A 20,971-nucleotide genomic window follows, 5' to 3' on the forward strand; every position below is an offset into this window, starting at 1 on the left:
TTCTCTGGTGCTCAGCCTGTGTTTCAGAATCTGTCCCTGAATAATTGTATCCAAATATAAGTGATGGTCCTGTCTGGTGTGCACTGGGGAAGCCCCACCTTCAGTATTGTGTGCAGTTTTGGTCACTGTAACATCAAAAAATTATTAAGCTATCAGAGAGCATCCAAAGGGCAACAAAGATGGTGAAGGGCCTTGAGGGGAAGCTGTGTGAGGAGTGACTGAGGGCACTTGGTCTGTTCAGCTGGAGGAGACTGAGGGGAGACTCACCAGGGTTTGCAACTCTCGTGTGAGGGAGAGTGGAGGGACAGACACTAACCTCTGCCCTGTGGAGACCAGTGACAGGACCTGAGGGAATGGCCTGAAGTTGTGTCAGTGGAGGTTTACGTTGGATATTAGGGAAAGGTTCTTCCTCCAGAGAGTGTTTGAGCACTGGCACAGGCTCCCCAAAGAATGAGCACAGCACTAGACCTGACAGAGTTCAAAAAAGGTTTGGACAATGCTCTTGGGCACATGGCGTGACCCTTGCAGCGTCCTGTGCAGGGCCAGGAGTTGGACTTCATGATCCTTGTGGGTCCCTTCCAGCTCAGCAGATTCTGTGATTCTGACAAAGTAGCCAGGCTCCTTGTGAGGAGAACATGAGGTCTCCAGACTGGCCTAATTGCTCCAAAATCCAATCTCATTGTTATTGATCCGTCCAATTTTCTGTTACTCTATCTCAGAAAACAGGAGTGCACGCGAGTCTCTTTAAAGCCAACATCTCAAAACGTCTCGCGCCGCTCTCTTGTGCAGCCTTTGCCAAGCCCGATGATGCCTTTGCGTTTGTTTCAGGTGACCTGGTGGCTGTGGCCAGCGGCGAGGGCTCCGTGAAGGTGCTGTCCCTGTCCGTGGGCCAGCTCTCCATCCTGCGCGGCCCCGGGGTGGAGGTGCGCTGCGTGCGCTTCCACGGCCAGGACTCGCTGCTGTCCGCGGGCGCCGATGGCAGGGTTTGCCTCTGGACCTGGGCGCAGTGACACAGGTGGCCTCACCGCCTTCCACCAGAGCGCTCTGACAACAGCACCGCGGGCTTGCAGCTTCATAGCTCGTGTTTGCACTATTCGGGGAATGTTCGCCCAAACGGAGCGTTATTTAGCATTTTAGCCAAATAAACCCCTCTGTTTCTCCCTCTTTCTGCTGTTACCGTGTTTTCCCCAACACCAAGAATCTCTCTTTAGGTGGTTTCTGGAGAAACAGCTTTACAATGACGCCTAATGCCGGCGCAGCCGAATTGCAAGGAGATTGATTTTTAATGTAGCGCAGCACGAGCCACAGGAGCCGGGGCGCCCCTTCCCCGGCGCAGCCGCCGGTGGGAAGATGAGGCGAAGTTTCACAATGCGGCCATGGGGGATGTTTCCCCGGACACCGCCAGGGCAGCGGCGATGAGCCGGAGCTGGAGAGCACGGAGGGGCTGAGAGAGCCTCCAGCCCGCGGATCCGAGGGGAGCCGGGCTGAGGGCAGCCCCAGCCAGTGGATTTGAAGGGGGAGCAGGACCGAGAGGAGCTGGGCTGAAGGGAGCCTAGCCGGTGGATCTGAGGGGAACCGGGCTGAGGGGAGCTGGGCTGAGGGGAGCCGGGCTGAGGGGAGCTCCAGCCGGTGGATCTGAAGGGAGCCGGGCTGAGGGGAGCCGGGCTGAGGGGAGCCGGGCTGAGGGGAGCTCCAGCCGGCGGATCTGAGGGGACCGGCAGGTCTGAGGAGAGCCGTCGCCCCAGCTGGCGGCAGGCGGAGCAGCGGCCGGGGCGGGGGCGCCCCGCCCCTGCATTATTTTTTGGGTTTTGCCCCCCCCTCCACCCCGGCTCGTCTCTCTTCTTTTTTTTTTTTTTTTCTTTTTCTTTTTTTTTTCCCACCACCCCCGTAAGAACAGAATTAATCCTAAGAAGGGCAGGCAGGGAACGCGGGGCTGCGCGGCGCGGGCATGGCCGGCGCCCGGGCCGGGGAGTCCCCGGAGGGGCGCGGGGGCTGCCCGCCCGCCGGGCGCGGGGCTCCTGCGCCCGCCCTCCCCCGCCCGCCTCCCGCCTAACCCGCCGTCGCTCCCCCCCTTCCCCCGCCGAGGCGAAGCTGGAGCCGCAGGAGATCCGCCGGGCACAGGGAGGGGACAGGGATGGGTTGTTTTCTCTCCCCCGCCCGCCCCGAGACCTGAGGAGATGCAGCCCAAGTTCGCCGCGATGACTCTGCTGCTGGCACCGGGGTTTCTCCGCGGCATCGCAGCCTCCGGACCGCCTGAATCCTGCTCCCTCTGAATCGTCGGCGCCGGGTTAAAGCTCAGTTCTCATGTTGTGGTTGCTGGCTGCCGCGCTCCCGTTTTGCGATGGGAGGTGGAGGAAAAGGGATTGTCCGTGAGTCAACACCGAAAACGTGATTAGGATGAACTGCTTTCACTAATCTGTTTCTAACCTTTCAGTCCATGTTGGCCTGTGACCCCTCTCAGCTTTCACATCCAGCTTGATCAGGTAGGTGTGAATTATTTACTTGGGGTGAGGGAAGGCGGATGGAAAACGTTTCAGAGACTTACCTACGATCCTGGCCTCTCTCAGGATGAGAAATGATGAGAAAGTTCAAGCTGTAAACTAATTCTGAGCCAAACAGCATTTGTTTACTTGTTGAAATGTGTCCGTGCAAGACGTCTGCAGTCTGTCTGATTTCCAGGATCGAGCCGAGTGCCTGTGAGTTGCTGTGGGACGTCTCAGCTGCTGTAGCAAAATATCTGGGGAGAACTTTTAAATACATACATGTATACACACGCATTTGTTTTAAGAGCTTCCTCATAAAACTCCAGCAGATTCTCACAAGTGTTTTACATTTCCTCGGATATCAATGACTCTGTTTGCTGCTTTTTTTTCCCCCCTAAATGCCCACAAATCTGCAGTGTTGCAACCTACCTGTAGCATTAGGTGGGGAGAGTCTGCTCTGTAGATATGTTAAGCGGCGGTATCTGCATGAATTGCTGGATTTCCAAACAGCATGTTACAATAGATATTGCTAAGAGGAGTAACATGAGGGTGCGTAGTCCTTGTGATGGAAACACAGCTAGCACTTCAATTAAGAAGATATCTTTTCGAATTTGATAGATTCTGTGTAATATCCGGTGTCTCCCTCTGTTGTGGCTTCGGAAAAACTGCTTGGTCAACAGGATCCTTTAGCTGCTTCTCTAGGATTAAAGCTTTCTCCTCCTGCTGCTCCTTTTTTGCTTTAATTAAGGGCAAATTAATTGCTGAACATCTGCAGTCCACCAAAAATGCCAATATATAACAATGTCCCCCCAAGGGGTGGAGAGGAATACGTGTTTGCCTGTGTGTGTAGGTTAATGCATGTTTGTGTAGACCCCGTGTGCCTGTGTGTGCATGCCCTGGGAATGGAGGAAAAGAAGGGATGATGACACACACACACCCCAGCAGTCCTTCTTGTTTTGGTTGGTGCCAGCATCTACCTCCGTAGTTCTGGAGTCCATGTAATGCTGATATTTCACCTCATTTAAAAGTTTCCTGTAATACTTCGCCCAGTTCTTTTAAGAGGGGTCAGCAACCAGTTTGCTGCCGGGGTTGCACTGACTGCGGGCTGGTGCGTGGGCAGGTTGGTGGCAGTGATGTGGCACTGTGGGCAGCCAGAAGTGTTCCCAAGACACCGGCACGGAGCCTTCTCCTGGCGCCGACTCTCCCGGGGGTCACTCAAAGCCCCTCTCCGTGCCGGGCTCCGTCCTCACTCCTCCACTTCAGCACAGCTCACCGCAGGTCGTGCTGCATCGCTCCCGAACTTTGAGAAAGGCTCCGGCTGAATCAGGCCGACACATTTCAGCGGCTCCATGCATTATGCAGGCATTTAACGTCCTGCACTCTGCGTTTTTTGCTGGATTACTGAAATGCTGAATAATGGAGAAGGTGAATTGCATCTTTGTTTCTGACAGGGTTAAACATACCTGCTGTGGGCTGGGCTGTGTTGGTAGCCCAGGAAGTGCCTCTTCAGAAATGCTGTAAATAAGATTCTGTACTATTCTCCCTCTCGCAGCCCAAGTTTAGCCCAGCACCATCTTTCAGATCAGACACAGATCTGACAACAAATTATGTTTAACTCCTTTTTCAGCTCAGGTTTCCCACCTCAGTTTAATGAAGTGGGTTGTGCTCCATACATAGCACCAAGGGACAGTGGACACCGCAGGAGATTTAAACCATTCTTAAACTTGGCTTCAAAACCCTCTGAGCTGCCCATCGCCAAGCGATTTCAGGCAGCTGGTTTAATGTGCATCGAAAAACTCAACTGCAAAAATGAGGAACGTAAAAATTAGATTATTCTGTGAACCACCATTCTTTCAAAGATATTTTATGGTCATATGTTTCCAGGCATGTGTGTCTAATGTAGGTATTTCACATGCTTTGTTCTATTTGCCGATAATTAAGAAGAGGTTTAATTCAAACGAAACAGTGATAGTTAAAAACTTTGATTTATTCTTTGGTACTGGTTGAAACAATGACTTTTATAAGTCAATATTCCTTCAAATTTGAGTTTTTTCTCACTCAAAACTGTTTGTTTTCAGACCGCAACACTGGTTTCCCTATGGAAGCAACTGTTTGTATCTGGCTTTGAGGTCCCATGGAGAAGCCGAGGAGGGGGATGGCTCTTCATATCCATGAAGCCTGGATACTTCTGTTTGTGCTCCCTGGTTTGGTCACTCCAGCTGCCATCAACCATGAAGACTACCCCGCTGATGAAGGGGACCAGACCTCCAGTAATGACAATCTGATCTTTGATGATTACCGGGGGAAGGGCTGTGTGGATGACAGTGGCTTTGTGTACAAACTGGGAGAACGTTTTTTCCCAGGACATTCCAACTGTCCCTGTGTCTGTACTGAGGATGGACCTGTTTGTGATCAACCAGAATGCCCTAAAATCCACCCAAAGTGCACAAAAGTGGAACACAATGGATGCTGTCCAGAATGCAAAGAAGTGAAAAACTTTTGTGAATATCATGGGAAAAATTACAAAATCTTGGAGGAATTTAAGGTATGGAACCCTTTCTTCAGTATTTCATACTAGTATGCTTTACGAATGGTATTTTTGTTGGGAACTCTCAAGGCACTCAGTATTTGTTTACTGCCATGGATGAATGCTGGAGATGAAGTAATTTTTTAGTGGTGATTCAGGTCTGGCTCATGTAAAAGCTGTCACCTCCCCCTTATGTGCACTTCCTGAGGGCCAGTGGTCGGTCAAAAGCCCCTGTGGGAATTGCCAGCCCTCTTCATCTGCCTTCCTTGCTCATAGCATGGCTCATGCTGGACTGCCAAGGGTGTGTAAACCAGTACTGAGTGCTTTTTAAGGACCCCTTTTGCAATTTGGATAGCAAAAAAATGATGGCATGGTGCTGAGAGTTGTTATTCATAACTGTATGAGCAGGCAAATAAGTAGATGGAAAACTCTATTTAATTTTTTCATTTCAACTGTGATAAGGCTGTCTAGAATGGAGAAGATGAAATCTTAGGCAGATGAGCATCTCAAGCAATGAGAAGCGTGTGTTTCATTGTAATGGTTGTAAGGAATGTCATAAAGAAATCCTGAAATATATCTTAAAACCAAGTCAGTGTTTTCCAAAACCACTACACAACCTAGAGTTCTCATTCTAAAGATTTTGATCACAAGCTTTCAATTCTGCTATGGAAAACAGCATTTCACTGTGAAGAACAGGGGCTATAAAAGCTGCAGGTATGCAAGTTTGTTCTTCCAGGTCACATGGCTTTAAGAGTTGAACCTCCATAATTAACAACAGCCCAGAACTCGTCATGGCTGAGTGCCAGATCTTATTATACACTTGACCAGGAAAATAATTTCATATAGGTCTGAGTACTTCACCAGTTCTCAGTAACATAGATGGCTGTTCCCTTTTTCACAGAAATTGTCATTTTGAGGGAAGGTAGCAGTTAACAGTTCCTTTCTTCTATCATGTGTGGTGTATGTTAATCTTTTTCTGTCCATCTGAGACTGCAGTCACTGAGTGTGCCCGAGACAGTTTAATATTAGTCATAAGCACAAGGTAATGCAAATGTATGAGGAGCATCTCCTTGAGGGCCACCCTGACCAACCTGCTCTGCTTTGCTGAGGGATATGAAGATGCTGATCTTGTGAACTGCTCAGATAAGAGTTTCTTCTTGCCCTGGGAAGGCCTGGCCCAAGTTCATCCCATGATCACACTTCAGTGGTTGCATTGTGGCAGCTGTGTTGTCAGGTGGTGAGATATCCCACCTAGGTGATCAGGTTTTCATGTGAGAGGTATAAGGTCTCATTTTTAGGAAGCAGAAATTTGTAAGGGCTCTTTGAAGAGATTTCAGTGGGAGAAATAGATATTGTCATTTAAGTATCTCTTGCGTGTGAATTAAGTGGAAAAAAAGTGATTTCTTTTCCTGAAAGAAATCATTTCATCCTGATAACAGCTTAAACTCTAGGAAAACAGAATACAGCTGAGAAAAGCTGTTGGAGAGACTTAGGAGCCATCTGGTCCCCTTCTTGCTGTATTCATATACTTGGGGTGTTGTGTGGAAAGCAAAGTTCCAGTACCCTCTGAGAAGCACAAAGTAGACAGTGTCACACCACTCTGACACACAGTAACCTTCTGTCCAGAACTAATGTGAGATCCTTCACACTTAATTTAGCTGGCAGTCAAACTTTTGACCTGGACCTGTGTTTTGCTGAAAGCTCAATACGTTGTTGGGTAAGGCAGAAACCAATGTTTTGGAAATCTCTGTGTTTACCTAGAATAAACAGTGGATTGCTTTTTTCTTCAAAGTACTGTAGGAGAGTCACACAATGGAAGATCACTGTTCTGCGGGGAAAAGAGAAGCACCTGTGAACTATGACTTTATAAATTCTATAGGAGAGACAGAACTTCAAAGATTCAGGAAGCTGCTGCTCTGAAGTCTTGACTTTATGAGGCATCCAAGCATTTTGTTGTTTATTTCACCAGAATAAAGATTATACCTGCTATCTCTGCAGATGAAATCTTGAGCAGCTCATAGGTTTTACAGGCTCTGAGCTCTGTGCTTCCCTCATCCTGTTGAATTTATAAGGTCTGCAAACTTTCTCACATCCATTGCACATGCACTGAAGTCAAAGACGAGAGGCTGTTCTGACTCAAACCCAGGCTGCTTTCAGTGGAAACAGAGGCACTGTTTTATGTGGTCTCAGAACCCTTTCACCCACTTGATTTACTTTTGCTGGTATGTAGATTCCAAATCGTCATCTATAGAAGTTCTTGTCACTGCTGAGTTTCAGCTGAAATTAGCCTCTATTTAAAAATCTTTTGCAAGTGTGTGTCTGTGTGTGTGCCAGGACTGACTCATCTTGTAGAAATTTCAGCTGCCTGATCTTTCACAAATTGGGATTATTTTTTTTCTCTCAGAATGTTTTTTTTTCTAGGGTATCAATATCTATGAGGGGTTTCCAGTTGGGTGAATTATCCTATATTGTTTTTAGATTTTTTTTCCTCAGGTTTGGGGCGAGAAATCCAAATGTGATTCAATCTTTTTTTTCTTACCACTGGCTGTAACTGTGATGCTGTCAGGGTGAAAGAGTAGTTACAAAGGCCCATTTCTTAAATATTTCACTTTCTTCTAGTGAACAGATCTTGCACATCTGATTTTTTGAGTCGTAATAGTCATAAGCACAAAATACAAACATACCAACAAGCCATGTAGCTTAGACAGCTGTCCAAATATTTATGCTTGTGCCCCTCAATCATAAACATGTACAAATGAATTGCTGAACTGAAGTTCAATTATAAATCCAAATCCATTGAGATTTTTTTCTTGTATCCTTTTGTAAAATTTTGTGTCTTTGACAGATGGCTTAGTAACCCCAGGCAGAGTCTTCATAGCATCTTCATCTCTTTGGGTCCTGGGAGATGCTGGTGGGTTTGGGGCCCCAGCTGCCCATACAGAGCCTGCCTCATTCCCTGGTTTCAGTGGGATTTACCCCCAGCTTTGGCTGAGGCTGGGGTTCCACCTGGAAACCCCTGCAGAAAAGGCCAGCACAGTCTCTCTAATGTTAGCCATGATCTGATTCAAATGTGCACATTAAAATACAGATTGATGCCTGGTGGTCAGGATTCTGATACCTGTGGAGCAAGAGAGAGGGCAGGTCTGGTGGGTTTTATTGGGATCCATCACTCTCTTTCCCATCTTGTCTTCTGCTTTTCTCTTTGTTGGACTAGAATGTGGCCTCTCAAGTCCCCACTGTCTGCTCTCAGAGAAAGGGTGAGGGCAGCTGTGGTGGCTGCAGGAAAGGTGTGAAGGAAGCTGGAAGTCTCAGGCTGTTTTCTCCAGAGGGATCTAGCAGGGACTCTTGGGGTCACTTGGCAGCTGCTTTTTCTCTCCCACATCATCCTTGCTCTAGTTTCAGTCCTGGAGGTTAAGGTCTGAATCCCAAGTGCTCTGCACTCGCCTGTAGGAGAGGAGATCTTTCAGGGAGGCTGTTAATCCTCCCCTCTCTTCTCAGAGAGAGAAAACAAGCAAATGGAGATTGGTCTTGGTTATTGTAAGTACACATGGCTGTGTTTTAAACGAATGTCCCCAGCCAGCAGCTGATGTAAAGTTAAGGAGACAGTGTTCCGCCAGCGTGACGGATGTTCGTTGGCAGCTGATGGAGAACTCCTGCAAATGTCACTGAGGCAAGTGTCCCTAAGTGCTGATTAGTTTTTGCTCTCTTGCATGACTTACTGGCAGAAAAGCACACACCTTTGAGAAATGGAATGATGGTGTGGTTACAGTGTATTTGTAGCCACAGTGAGAAGCAACTGGGAGAGGATTGGCTTGTCAGTTTGGGAAGTCCTTTATCAACTTCCTGGGTTTCTCATCACCCAACAGAGGCACATCCAGAATAACCTCCTGCACACCTCTGGATATGTAGCAAAATGTCATTGCTGGGAGATAAATGGCCAGTTCACAAGAGATTGTCAAGCTGACATCTTGAAATATTCTCTACATTTTGGACTGACAGGCAGGGACTGCTCCCTGTCCCTGCAGGAGAGTGAGCATGGTGCCATCCTCCTCCAAGGCAGTGTGGAACATTAAAATATCTGCACAGACATTGAAATATCTGTGTTAGCCTGGCAGAACATTGGGTGAGCTGTCCTTTCTTTGGGTGGAAACACCAGAGGTTTTGGTCTTCCTGATGATGTTCAAGTGAGAGGGGCAGCTTCGACCTGCAATTGTGAACTTGAGCTTGGAAAATACTCTGGACATTTTTGGATGCTTTTCAGTGGCTGTCTTCCTTTCTGCCAAGCACAGAGCTGCCATTTCTTCTAGCCATTGTCTCTGCCAGTGCTTATCCTTTGCTACTGCTTTTATTTGCCTGTCCTTCCCAATGACTTCTCCACTTCCTTGTTCTCTCCCCTTCCACCTTTGCTTCTCCCAGACCTATCCTCACTGAAAAAGTTCCTAGGTGATGCCCAAGTATTTGTCCCTTGCATCAGCACAAATGTGGAGAGGTGGCAAAACAAACCTTGCTCTTGCCCTTGCCCTTTTCCTCCTCACTGGAGAAAACAAAAAAAAAAAAAAGGGAAAAAAAAAAAAAAAAGAAGAAGAAAAGGTGAAATTTTTCCTTCCAGGGCAAAGTTTTTGCTGACTTGAAAAGAGACAAGATTTCATTGCTAAAGTTCTACTTTATTTTTCTTTCCCCTGTTCTCTGCCACTATATCTTAAGTTCATTGCTTTGTTTTGTCCACAAATCACCTGTAATCCTTCAGTGAACGTTTTTGTATCTTGCTGATTTTATGTCTTCTTGAACAGTTCTTTGCACAGTAGGGATACAGCTCTAGCTGAGTTCTTCAGGGTGTAATCAGAACCCAAAATATATGAGGGACTGTGTAAGCATAGCATTATCATACACTGATTCTCAGCTCATTGTGGAAACCTTTACTTCAGAATAGTGGCACCTCCTTCTCCTTTGTTAATGCTCTTTAAAATGTTTTATTAATGCAATTACCTGAATTTAACTGAACAAAGCAAGGCCTCTCATCAAAAGGCACATGCAAGCAGGTATGTAGCTGCTACCCCAGCAGCTCTCAGCCCCTGAAACACAGTGTGTCCATCCTGATGCTGGAGAAAAGGAGGCAGTGAAACTAAAAAGAGATTCCCCACCCCCAGACCTGTGCCAGAAATAGAAATTAAGTGGTGTAAACAACAGCTGCCTCAGAGTGCCAGGTACCCAGGCTAGGAGTGCAATCTTATCAAATATGAATGGAGCACTTGGGGTGTTGCAGAGTGTTACTGGCGGGTGGTGCCCTTCGGTGAGGCACAAGAGTGTAGCAGCCCTGGGTGGAGAGGGCCAGCATGGGTCCTCCATTGGAATATTGGCATTTTTCTCTCCAATATGTGTGCAGCAGGCTTTTTTTTCTACTACGACTCAAAAAAGTGGGGCTTTTTTTTTTTTTTTTTTTTTTTACCTCTTGTGTGTTCTGCAATTTCACATATGGCTAGAAAATCATAATACAAAAGAAATTTCAATAATGTGCCTGTGCTTTAATAAAAGGAGCCATGAACAATGCCAGCTCTGAAGATAGCATACAGCCATTGAAATCAGACAGGGGAAACAGGACATCAGTCAGATGGAAAAGTATGATTTATTATCTCCCTCCTGGCAAAATTACAGTGACAAAGTCTATGCAAAGGAATCTAAAATTACTGACTTACTGTATTTCTGTCATAATTTGTACCAAGAAAACATACTAAAATAGATAGGCCTGACACATATTGATCTATAGTGAAACCTATTTTTAAAATTATGCTGTGAATTTAGCTACTGATTCTGCAACATATATATCACATTATGCACAAATATATTATTACAATAGGTGGGCTTTATTCAGAATATGGCTAAAAAAAATCCATGGAATTTTCTTCCCTGGAGCACAGTAATACATGGGAGGCCCCAAAAGCTCAGAGCTCAGTGGTGCTGGCTGTGCCACACTCAGAGCTCCCCACTGAAATGTATGAGCACCAAAACCTGAATCCCCACAATTCAGAATCAGCAGGAACTGAGCACAAGCCCCCAGTTTTAGTCATGGTGCAGCAGTCCAGTGCAGTGCTCAGCCTGTACGTGCAATCCCAAGGGAATGGTATTTTTCCAGCAAATATGACAGGAATTAATGTGTGCCCAACATTTGTACTGCCAGAGCTGGGGCTGGGTTTTTAGTTATTCACTCCAGGAAACAGCCCATCAGCTCTGCTGGCTTCCAGGACCAGCTCTGTCCAGGGAGCTGCTGAAGGAGAGGGGATCTCTCTGCACAGCCAGTGGAGAAGCTCTGGCACTCCCCTGCCCTCTCTCCATGGCTGCTGGAGCCTTACTGCTAAGGAAATGGAATACATAGTACATGCAGGTGTTACCAGCTCCTTCCAAGAGTTGTAAAATCAAGTCTGAGGCTTTATTGTTGTGACAGACAATGCTCCATGGGGCCAAGGAGAGAGCTGCTCATCCCTTGGCTCGCCCAAGCTGTTTGTCTCTGTCACCCAGGCTGTTTCTGTGGGACTGGTGAGCAGGAGGTCCTCAGGTCATCAGCTTAGGAAGAAGGGTGTCATCCTTAGAAATATTCACAGCTCATTGGTGAGAAGGTTTTTTAGGAAACTATGTCCTGCCAGGGTGAGGGGAAGTGAGGTATGTGTTTACTGCCACTGGAATGTGCTCTATGCAGAACTGCATTCATTAAAAAATGCTCAATCAGCCAATTATTCTAGTTACTGTTTTAAAAGCTATAATTAGATAAGTTATAATGCTCAGTCTAGTTGCAAAATAAGGATATGTTAGGCTTCCTTACTCTGTTCTGTGGTAATATCAGAGTAATTCTTTGGGAATTACAGTAAAACCAGTATGCTTGGAGAAGCAGTAGGGTTTGAAACAGCTCCTGAAAGCAGGGAATCTCTCAGTCTGTTAACTGGTCATCCCAGTCAGCAAAACCTTTCTGACTGAGGGTTTGCCCAGTGTGGTCCCTGTGTAAGCAGACCCCGGTGTATTCTCTCATCACAGATAACCCATTCAAACCCATTTTCAGTTCACATCCTTCCCAGCCTGTGCTTGTAACCAAATGATGACATCCCCTGAGGAGCAGAAACCTCTCAGACACCACTGGCAGCTGCAGAAGGAACAGGACCAAGGTCCACATGTCCTCCCCAGTGATATCTGGTTGTATTATACCTACCTCCATAACAGAAACTCAGTGTTTTATCAGTCCATGGAGCTGATCTCACCACCCTCCCCCATCTCTCAGTGTGGACAAAGCAGACAACAGCAGACTCAGGTACAGGGAAAACACATGTAAAAGGGATCACCTTTCTGACCAGGTCCTCCTGCTCCAGGAGGCTTTCTGCTAGATATGGCTCCTTCATTACAAAAGCCAACCAGGAGGGAATGGAGAGCACAAAGCTGCCAGCTGGGCTCACTTTCCTTACTGGCATTAAAAGAAGCTTTAAAAAAAATGTGAAGAACACACAGACATTTTCTCTGTGTCCAAACAGGGCTGCACTTCACATGTTGGAGCCACGGTCCCGTCTGTCATATCTGTAACCTTTCAGAAGGAGTCCCCTTCCCTGGGCATGGCTGAACTAAAAAACTTTTGTAATTGAGTCATAAAAATTATCACCAAAGTAACAGAGCCCCAGGGTAGGTGAGGTGCAACTATTGTAAGGAATAAAATGAGACATATATCAAAGCAAAGAGAGCGTTCTCACGGAAGAAGTGCAAAGTCATGTTTTTACAGAAAGCTTTGCTGCTGCTCTCGGGAGAGAAAAGGAACCACGAGACTGCAGATGCACAGCTCTGGTGGAAAAGGGGCCAGGACTCAGCTCAAGGTTGTCTCTCTCATCAGCTAATGGAGGAGTCGCTCTTCAGATCCAGACAGGGTTCCAGGAGCCTTTTAAACTCATCAAATTGTGTGGCACAGAGCAAATCTATGAGTACAAAACTCCTAAAGCCATCACAACCCTGACTCATCAGATGTGGGCCCAGGATACTCGGATGAGTGAATCTTCTGTGCCCCTCATTTGCCTTTACTGATCTGTAGGGCTCCCCAGGAATGTTCACAAACAATGGCAAGGATAACGTTGGTTATGATCATGGACAGCATGGCCTGGGAATGAAGGGAGGAGAGGAATTCACAACCTGGAGCAATTAGAGCATCCTTGTGCTTTTCCATCTCCAGAATCCAAGCCTGGTCACCAGCATGCTGGAAAGACTTTTGTGTTAGCAATGTTTGCTTGTGTGTTGAGGGCTCTCTTAAAAACAGGATCTCGGCATCTTCTTCTCCTGCTTCTTGGAAGCCAGGTCCTTGGTTTAGCCAATCTGCAGTATGCTGCAAGCATTTTTCAATTTTTGGATGGCAAAGTTGATTTGTATTGCTAGTGCACCATATAAGTAGGATATAGCTCCAATTTTTTCACTGCAGATAAATTATCTAATGACTTAATAGTTTTTTTCCTGTTGCAGAGTCATTTGCAACCTGATGGTGTTTTCAGTGAGTGTGTTTGTCTATAATTACTCAACATATTGTTGATTTGAGCAACTTTCCACCTATGGAAAATACAGGCAGTTACAGTTTTTGTAGTATAATTGATATTGTATCTCCACTAGCTGGCTGGATGATTTTTATTTTATTAAGTAAGTGACAAAAATGAGGGAAATTTTTGCCCTTTGCAGGTTTTTGTATTGGCACATACAAAAGAGCCATTTACCAAATTTTTAACAAAAATTAGATGGATATTTACGCACTGCTTACAGTGAAAGCCAAGTGAGCAGCTCAAAAGAGAAATGGGCAGGTTTCAGTCCCACCTTCAGGTGAGACTTGTTCAGCAGCTCCTTCTCTGTAAGTTTGGCACCTGCAGAATTTCTCAGCTGAAAGCTCTCTGAATTTTCCTGCAATCTTCTGCTAATCTGTCTGAGATCACAGGCAATTTCAATAACAATGAAAATGATTCTAATTTCTCCCCCAGGAGTATCTCTGATGAATGCTACCCCAGTTCCTTTTTTTATTCCTATCCCCTGGTTTATGACTTCCCACCTCAGCCATAATATGGAAGCCATTTTTGCCTCCAAATTTATTCATCAGGTCCTTTCAAGCTTTCTTCCCTTCCTTGCTTCCTGCCAATAAATTCTCCACCTGAATCTGTAGCTACAGAGATAATTTCCATCAGAATTGCCTTTGTCCTTAGTGTCATTAAAACTTACAGCTCCTCTTAAGATGTAAGTGCCCAATTTGACAGACGTCACTCTACATCGCTCTGCTTTTCCTGCTGTTTTGTCTGCATCGAGCAGGATGCCTTCAGTCCATCCTGTCTGAGGGATGGGATTATCTCTGTGAGTCTCTTGAAAACTAAAAGAGGGAGGGATTGACAGCAGCGATGGTTTTCTGTCTTTCTTTTCTTGGAGCCCAGCACTTTCAGGGGATGGGATACATCCAGAGTGTAGGCAGGAGGTGTATGTGGATACAACTCATGGATCTGAATCTGTGACAATGATGCCTTAAGTGTGCAGAACTGCCAGGTGAGATCCATTGCATCCCAAACCACCTTGGCATCAGCAGAAATGCAGAGGATGGCACTTCCTTTTTGAGGGGTTGGCACTTCTTCCAAAGTCTTCTCAAAGACGGAGAAAGCATTTCAACTCCATAATCAGTAAAACTGGCAAGAACAGCATTTTTCCCTTTGCAGTATTAGCTAGAAGAGGAACATTCTTAGACACCTTTTTGGTGTTTGAAGGAGCTGATTTTGGTTTGCAGTGGTACTGAGAGTCCCGATATCTCCTCTGCCTTTGCTCTGGTGTGATGGCTCCTTGGGTTTCCCCAGAGCTCAGAATCAAGCCCACTGGCTTGGTTTTGTGTTTATACCCCTCTTTGTGTTCCAGTCAACTAAGCAGATGGCTCCAGTCATTCTGGCCGTGTTGCAAATTCACCTGTTGGACTGTGAAGAACACCACAGGCTCCTGTAACAGGGCCTCAATTTCCACTTGATTCAGTGGAAATACTTGGATTTTCTTCCAATGACTTGGACAGCCCCTGCATGATGATCCGTATGTGCGTGATAACATGGTTAGATGGTTGTAAACACTCATTTTGTTCCCCCAGAAAAAGTCAAGTATTCCTGGTACAATAGCTGTGGAGTCTTTGTTGCTCTGCACCTGTCTGGTAGGAGCTGTGTCTGCTTGGTGAAGGGCTGTCGTGTGTCAGGCAGCACGAGAACGTGGTCCTTATGCACCACTTCGTGAGACCTTGGCAATGAGATGAAGCCTTTCAGAATGGGATTAGGGCACATCCTTGTACAAAATCTCTCTTCAGGCTTAGCTGTAGGAAGGAGGGGGAAGGGAGCAGCACAACAAATCCTGATTACTGCATCTCAGGCTATGAGCAGCCTGGCTCCAGTAAAGATGTATATCTTTTTCCATGAGGCTGAAAACCCAGGAACAAAGAAAATGCCACATAATTCAAGGCTTTTTCTTGGAAAAGTGAAGAGAGGTTCCAAGTGTTAGGAAATGGCTGTGCTAAACATGCCTGGAGGAGCTGGCCTCTAAGTTCATGGAGTGGAAGGTCTCTAGGAGTAACAAGTCAGTTTTAATGATGCAAGATCCACTGGCTCTTGAAATACTCAGGTGCCAAATAGCACTTTAGTCTTGGAAGGCTGCTTGGAAAATGAGCAGCATTTTCCCAGCTTCTGCAGGGGTATGAGTCTCAAACCCCAAGTCTGAGCAAAGCCAGCTGGAAGAATCCCAACTGATCACAGGGAACTGCAGCCTTAAAACTTGGTCTGAGACATCTGAGCGGGGTGACTTGGAAACCAGTTAGCCTGGTGAATGTGGCAGCAGAGGGAAAAGTGAGGAAAAAGGCTTCTTATTGACTGACAGGACAAACAGGTGAACAAAAAGTATCAGTAAGATGTCATCTTCAGGGTTTTTAGTTTGTCTTAGGTAAATCACTCCCTCTCCACCTCTCCAGAGCTTTTGCTGTAGAAGCAGCTAAGAGCGATTGACGAGCAGACCTAAAGACAGAGAAATCCTGATTGCAGGCAGGCAAAGAAGGGCTGCAAAATGATGTTGCATTGATACATATATGCTTCCTCCATTCACTCAGGGAGAATATTCCTGCTTGGTGAGGATATAGAAAAGCCTTTCCCATGTTTGGGGCAGCAGAGGGGTGGCTTAGGTGCTGTAACTATGGCCAGGACATGAGCTAAGGGAGAAATACAGAGATGAGGTTCAGTAAGTATTTGCAACAAGAGAATTCCTTTGACTAAATAAGATGAGTGAGGTGCTTCTTGCAGAATCTTGCCTAAAATCTTGAAGTTTTGTGTGTCAGTTATTGGTGTGATTGTACCAGCTGCCATGGTCTAAAAAAAATGTTTGATTCAGATCTCTTCAGCTGTAGAAAAGCATAAAGGAGTAGATTTTAACATTCTGAGCTTTGAATTCAGATTTTCATTTTCTTCTCTCCACCTCTCCCTTATGTTTGGGAATAATCAGTTTTGTAGGCTATTGCTTAAAGAATTGTCTGTGACTGTCCACCAGTTCTTTTAGAGGACTTGAGGACCTGCTCACAAAACAGACCTCTCAAAGGTATGAAATATGTGTGGGTTTTTGAAACCTTGTAGCTGACCAAAGAAGGACCCACGTGGTGCCCAGCCCTGTAAGAGAGAAGTAGCTGGATGATGTTAGCAGTCACAATTCCTACCTGTGCTGGCATTTGTTTCCAAAAAGAGGGTGAAAGCGGTGGGGAGTTGGTGTGTAGGGGTGCAAGAGTGAAGCTTAGGAGGTGGGGCACCCCTATCCCTGGTTGGTTCCCCAATTTCTCCTGCTCTGTTTCCTTTGCTGATGTTTGTTTATATCATCTATCAAGTTTATCATTACGTGTTCGCACACATAAAATCTTTATTAGCTGTGTGTATTTTCTATTCTCTGTTCTAATTTTCCTCCCTTCTTGCATTGTTAACAAACGCTGCTGATTGCAGATGTTTCCCATTTGACTGCACCTGAGACTTAGGTTCTCCAGCCACACAACAGAAGGAGTGCTGGCTCCCTCCTCCAGCCATCCTGAGGTGTGTGATGGGGCCATCCTACACAGGATTGCCCAGGGACTGGACCTGCCCTCCCAGCCTAACCAGGGCTCACAGTCTTCCTTTAGATCAGAGGAACAGAAGAGAAATAGAAATTGGGCTGTGATCTTAGGGGTGGTTATGAATGAGTTGTGCTGCTCTGGTCTTTTAGAAGTGACTGGCTGAAGGAGAGGGGATTTAGGGTCAGTGCAGAGACCAAGAAGGTCCCTTGTGCTCTGGGTCCCATTTCAGCTGCTGTTAAAAACCCTTGAGTGGTGGATAGCTGTTGGTCATGTCTGCTTCCCACCAGCTTGGCTTGACTTGGCCACTACACTGACAACAACATCCAAGAACTTATCGCCCCACTGGCTCTGAGGGTCACTGCTCTCACCCCCATTAGGAGTGGAGATGGGGTAAAAAGAATTTCAGTGCTGTGCACTGGTTTGGCCAAGTCAGACTGATACTTTCTACAGAAGGGCCCAGTTTGCTCCTGATAGAGCCATTTCTGAAATCTTATTGAGCAGTGCAGGACCATGGAATGGTCATGTATCGGTGTTGTGGCTGGGCATTGTGAGCACCCTTTCCTTTTGGGCAGTGGTCAGAAGAATATTTCTTCACCAACAGCTCTTGAAATCCTGCCTAATCAATTCTTCCCTAGAGAGTTTTCTAAGAGATTCTTCTGTCTTGGACATGGGGGTGAATAAATTACCACCTTCTGTGATCCTTTAATTTTAATACTCTTTCTAGAATATCAGTTTAAGGGACCCAGATAAAGCATTTGCACTGTTCATGTGGGAAAATGTCCTCTCTCCTTCCTACTCCAGAAAACCCCCTCTGTTTTTTCAGTATCCTTCTTCAGAAAGGATATGAGAGTTCCTTTTCTGGAACTGTTGTTTGAACTTCAGTGGTTACAAAAGTGTAATCCACCCCTCTCTCATGGGGGATAAATCTTTAAATTGAGAAACAGGAAACCAAACTTAAGGACATCTGCTGGTTCCCTGTTCTTCACTGGTTGGTTCCCAGTTTGTCATTTTGCTGTCTGGTCTTCCTGCTGCCTGTACCAATAGACAGAGGACTTTTTGGCCTGTGTCCCAGAATTGTTCCACAAGAAGGGTAGCACCAGGGAAAGTAATAGCTCAGATGCAGAGCCTGCAGACAGCTTCAAATGCTCGGCCAGTGTACCTGGGACAAAGTCCTTTCTGAATGGGCAGGGATTTGCAGATCGGATCCCAAAGCACATCCCATGGAAGGAAGTGCCAAGGCTCTCATAAACCAAGTGGACAGGAGTGCTGGAGTCCCTCGTAGTAAGTGGCACTGACAAGTGACCAAAGTGGTCAGATAGAGGAAGATCCTGAGTGATCAAGATCATGTGGCTTGACTTTAATACAGTGAGGAAGAGGAGGTGGCAGGGAAAGGTCTGGTTCATTCCAAAGCAGACTTTTCATCTGGTGGCTTAGGTTGAGCCTCTAAAGGGGGAAAATGATGCCTTAAGTTTTGGCTTTTATATTTTTCAGATTCTGTGCTGCTTTATTGTGTAACTCTGAGTTGCATATTAAATGCTAGCAAGTTCTCTTCACAGGGTAGGTAAAGAGCAATCCTTTTCCAGCTTGTCCAAGGACAGCTGTTACAAGCTCCAGGCCCAAAAGGTATAAACAATTGTGAATTGAAGAGAGAAAAACAAGGAGGATGGGACTTCATAACCTAAAGCCATAATTGAACAATTAACTCCAATATGAAAATAGAGCAGAACTGATAAAAGCGAGAGACCCTGTGACCAGTTGTCCATTTTGTGACCATGTTGGTTCATCTTGGGTGCAGCCCTGGCTGGGCTCTTGTGTGCCCAAGGTGGATCCATTGAGGATCCACCTTGGATCCTTTTAATAAATCCCTACTTTATTCTTTAGCTCTGTCCAGCCTGTGTTCTAGGACAGCCTCTCAAGGCATCAGTTCGCTTGGTGTTCTGCCAGGGTGTGTTTTCCTTCTGTAACTGTGCAGCTCTCCCTGCTTGAGAAGCTGCTCTGAGCATCAGGCAACATCCTGCTTTGTTACAGTGTCATTTTCAGGCTGCAGCACCAAGGCTGAGGCAGAAGATGTGTGTGTCATGTCTCATCTGCTCAGCTGCAGAGTCCTTCAGGGGCAGCTTCTGCTTGTGCTTGATCCTCTTGGAGCCATGGATTGGGCTGCAGCCCTGGAAAAGCACCACATATTCCTTAGCACCGCAGCCACTGGAGAGTGTGGATGGGTACAAGCTCTGAAGGAGACATCAGTGAAAGCTTCCACAAATCACAAGATCTAGTTCTACTGCTCCATATAATTAGTGATTAAAATGAGTAAAAACAAAGCAGCAATTTTCTTATTGATCCCTCAGCAAATAGCTCTGTCTGTTTTCTTCTGCATTGTTTCTTCCTATTAAATAGCCTTGAATAAGAAATGTCAGTCAAATGAATTTAGATTCCTGGTGCTTCAGACAGAAATCAAAGCAGGATTGAAAGAGGAACAATAATTAGAGAGAGGAATTCCACCTCCACACACTTCTTCCCTTGCTCAAGGAGTGCTGATTTTATCTAAATTGCCAAAGCCATGAGCAAATGAGAGGTGATGGGAATTATAGACTGCAGATGCTGAGACAAAGCAAGGGAAGCTTTAATTAGTGCATTTTAAGTCAGAAATAAATTTCCTGAGAATAAATTATTCGACTCAAGACACATGGAACTTCTTAGAAGTCAACTGAAGAGCTTCTTACCAGCCATAAACAGGGCTCACAGGTTGTATCTGTCTTGTAGAAATGAGTGACCCACCACTGAGGTCTGAAATACATCAGGATGAATCCTTCTTTCTTTACATCCCACTTTATTTTATAATATTGAGTAATATTCTTTTTTAATATTGGAATTCCCACAGCTGCAGATTCACATAAAGCAGAATTTTTCCCAATACCTACATTTACTCATTGAAAAGTTAACGATGGATGCTGAGAAACTGGGAGTTACATATCGAACCTACTGGTACTGAAAGGAAGTTATTTTCCTTTCAGTTTTCCTCTTAGTCTCCTTCCTTAGCTCTGTTGCCATGCTTTCATGACACTAGCACACACATAAGTCACTTGCAACCTTAAAACACTGACCTTTCTGTGTTTTCACCAGATTTTCACAGCTTTTTAAAGGTTGAGACAGTAACAACTCTGTGCAATTTGGAGGTGGATAGAGCTTCCTGGCCGAACTGATGGTGCTGAAACAAAACCATTTAGCTGGGTTCTTTAATCCTGAATTCCTGACTCAGCAGAATTACTCAGTCTCTTAATTCTTTACGTATTTTATGTGAGCCTGTTGCTCACAAACCTTGCTGAAGCAAGAAGGAGAGGGGCCAGGCTGAGATCTCGTGGTTGTGTTATGGGAGTACTCACAGACCCCCGACAAAGGTGCTGTACAAACATGGAAAGAAATGGGTTTGCCCCGCCAAGAGCAACACTGTTCTCTTCTGCCCTGAAAAGTGGGAATGAAAACACGCCAAGGAAGCTGGGAGATGGACAGGCCATCCCAGCACCACCCTTCCAACAACCTAGGGGTGGCTGGCAGTGGTGGTCTACGTGAGTGATGGATATGGCCTGGAAAATCAGCCTGTCCTCCCTTCCTGGAATCAACCACCACTCAGAACCTTCACAAATCCTGCTCTTCTGGCCACGCATGTAAGATAAAACAGATGGGTACAGCAAGGTAAAACCTAGAGGCTGCAGCTCAGTTCTTTTGGGGACCTAGAATCCTAAAAGGCCTCGCTCTCTGCGTGGGAAAACAAGGCTGAGGCTGGCTGGTTTTTCTGATGTGTTTTCCTATTTCAGCTGTTGCTCTTTTGTGCCAGAGGTTACCTTGTATCACCCATGATGAATGACTCAGTCA

At 45.9% G+C, this 20,971-nt stretch overlaps 2 protein-coding genes across 8 annotated transcripts in view; both read left to right on the plus strand.

The window, feature by feature from the left end:
- SPAG16 (sperm associated antigen 16) overlaps positions 1–1,164 on the plus strand; it is a 363,770-nt gene extending 362,606 nt beyond the window's left edge. For all 5 annotated transcript variants that reach the window (XM_085585489.1, XM_085585484.1, XM_085585486.1 and 2 more), the window contains one exon: positions 829–1,164. In XM_085585489.1, coding sequence (XP_085441615.1) covers positions 829–1,010 — 182 coding nt within the window. In that variant the 3' untranslated portion in view covers positions 1,011–1,164. The remainder of the gene's footprint in view (positions 1–828) is intronic.
- Positions 1,165–2,034: 870 nt separating this feature from the next.
- Positions 2,035–20,971, plus strand: part of VWC2L (von Willebrand factor C domain containing 2 like) — a 46,056-nt gene continuing 27,119 nt past the window's right edge. For 2 of the 3 annotated variants that reach the window (XR_014956819.1, XM_021537218.3), the window contains exons 1-2: positions 2,035–2,483; positions 4,562–5,028. Coding sequence is in view for 2 of the 3 variants with exons in the window: in XM_021537218.3 (XP_021392893.1) it covers positions 4,618–5,028 (411 nt within the window). In the remaining variant the exon portion in view is untranslated. The remainder of the gene's footprint in view (positions 2,484–4,561; positions 5,029–20,971) is intronic. The other variant, XM_021537217.4, reaches the window with a different exon arrangement.

The sequence above is a fragment of the Lonchura striata genome, chromosome 7 (assembly GCF_050655825.1).
Source record: "Lonchura striata isolate lonStrDom1 chromosome 7, ASM5065582v1, whole genome shotgun sequence".
In the NCBI taxonomy this organism is placed as follows: domain Eukaryota; kingdom Metazoa; phylum Chordata; class Aves; order Passeriformes; family Estrildidae; genus Lonchura; species Lonchura striata.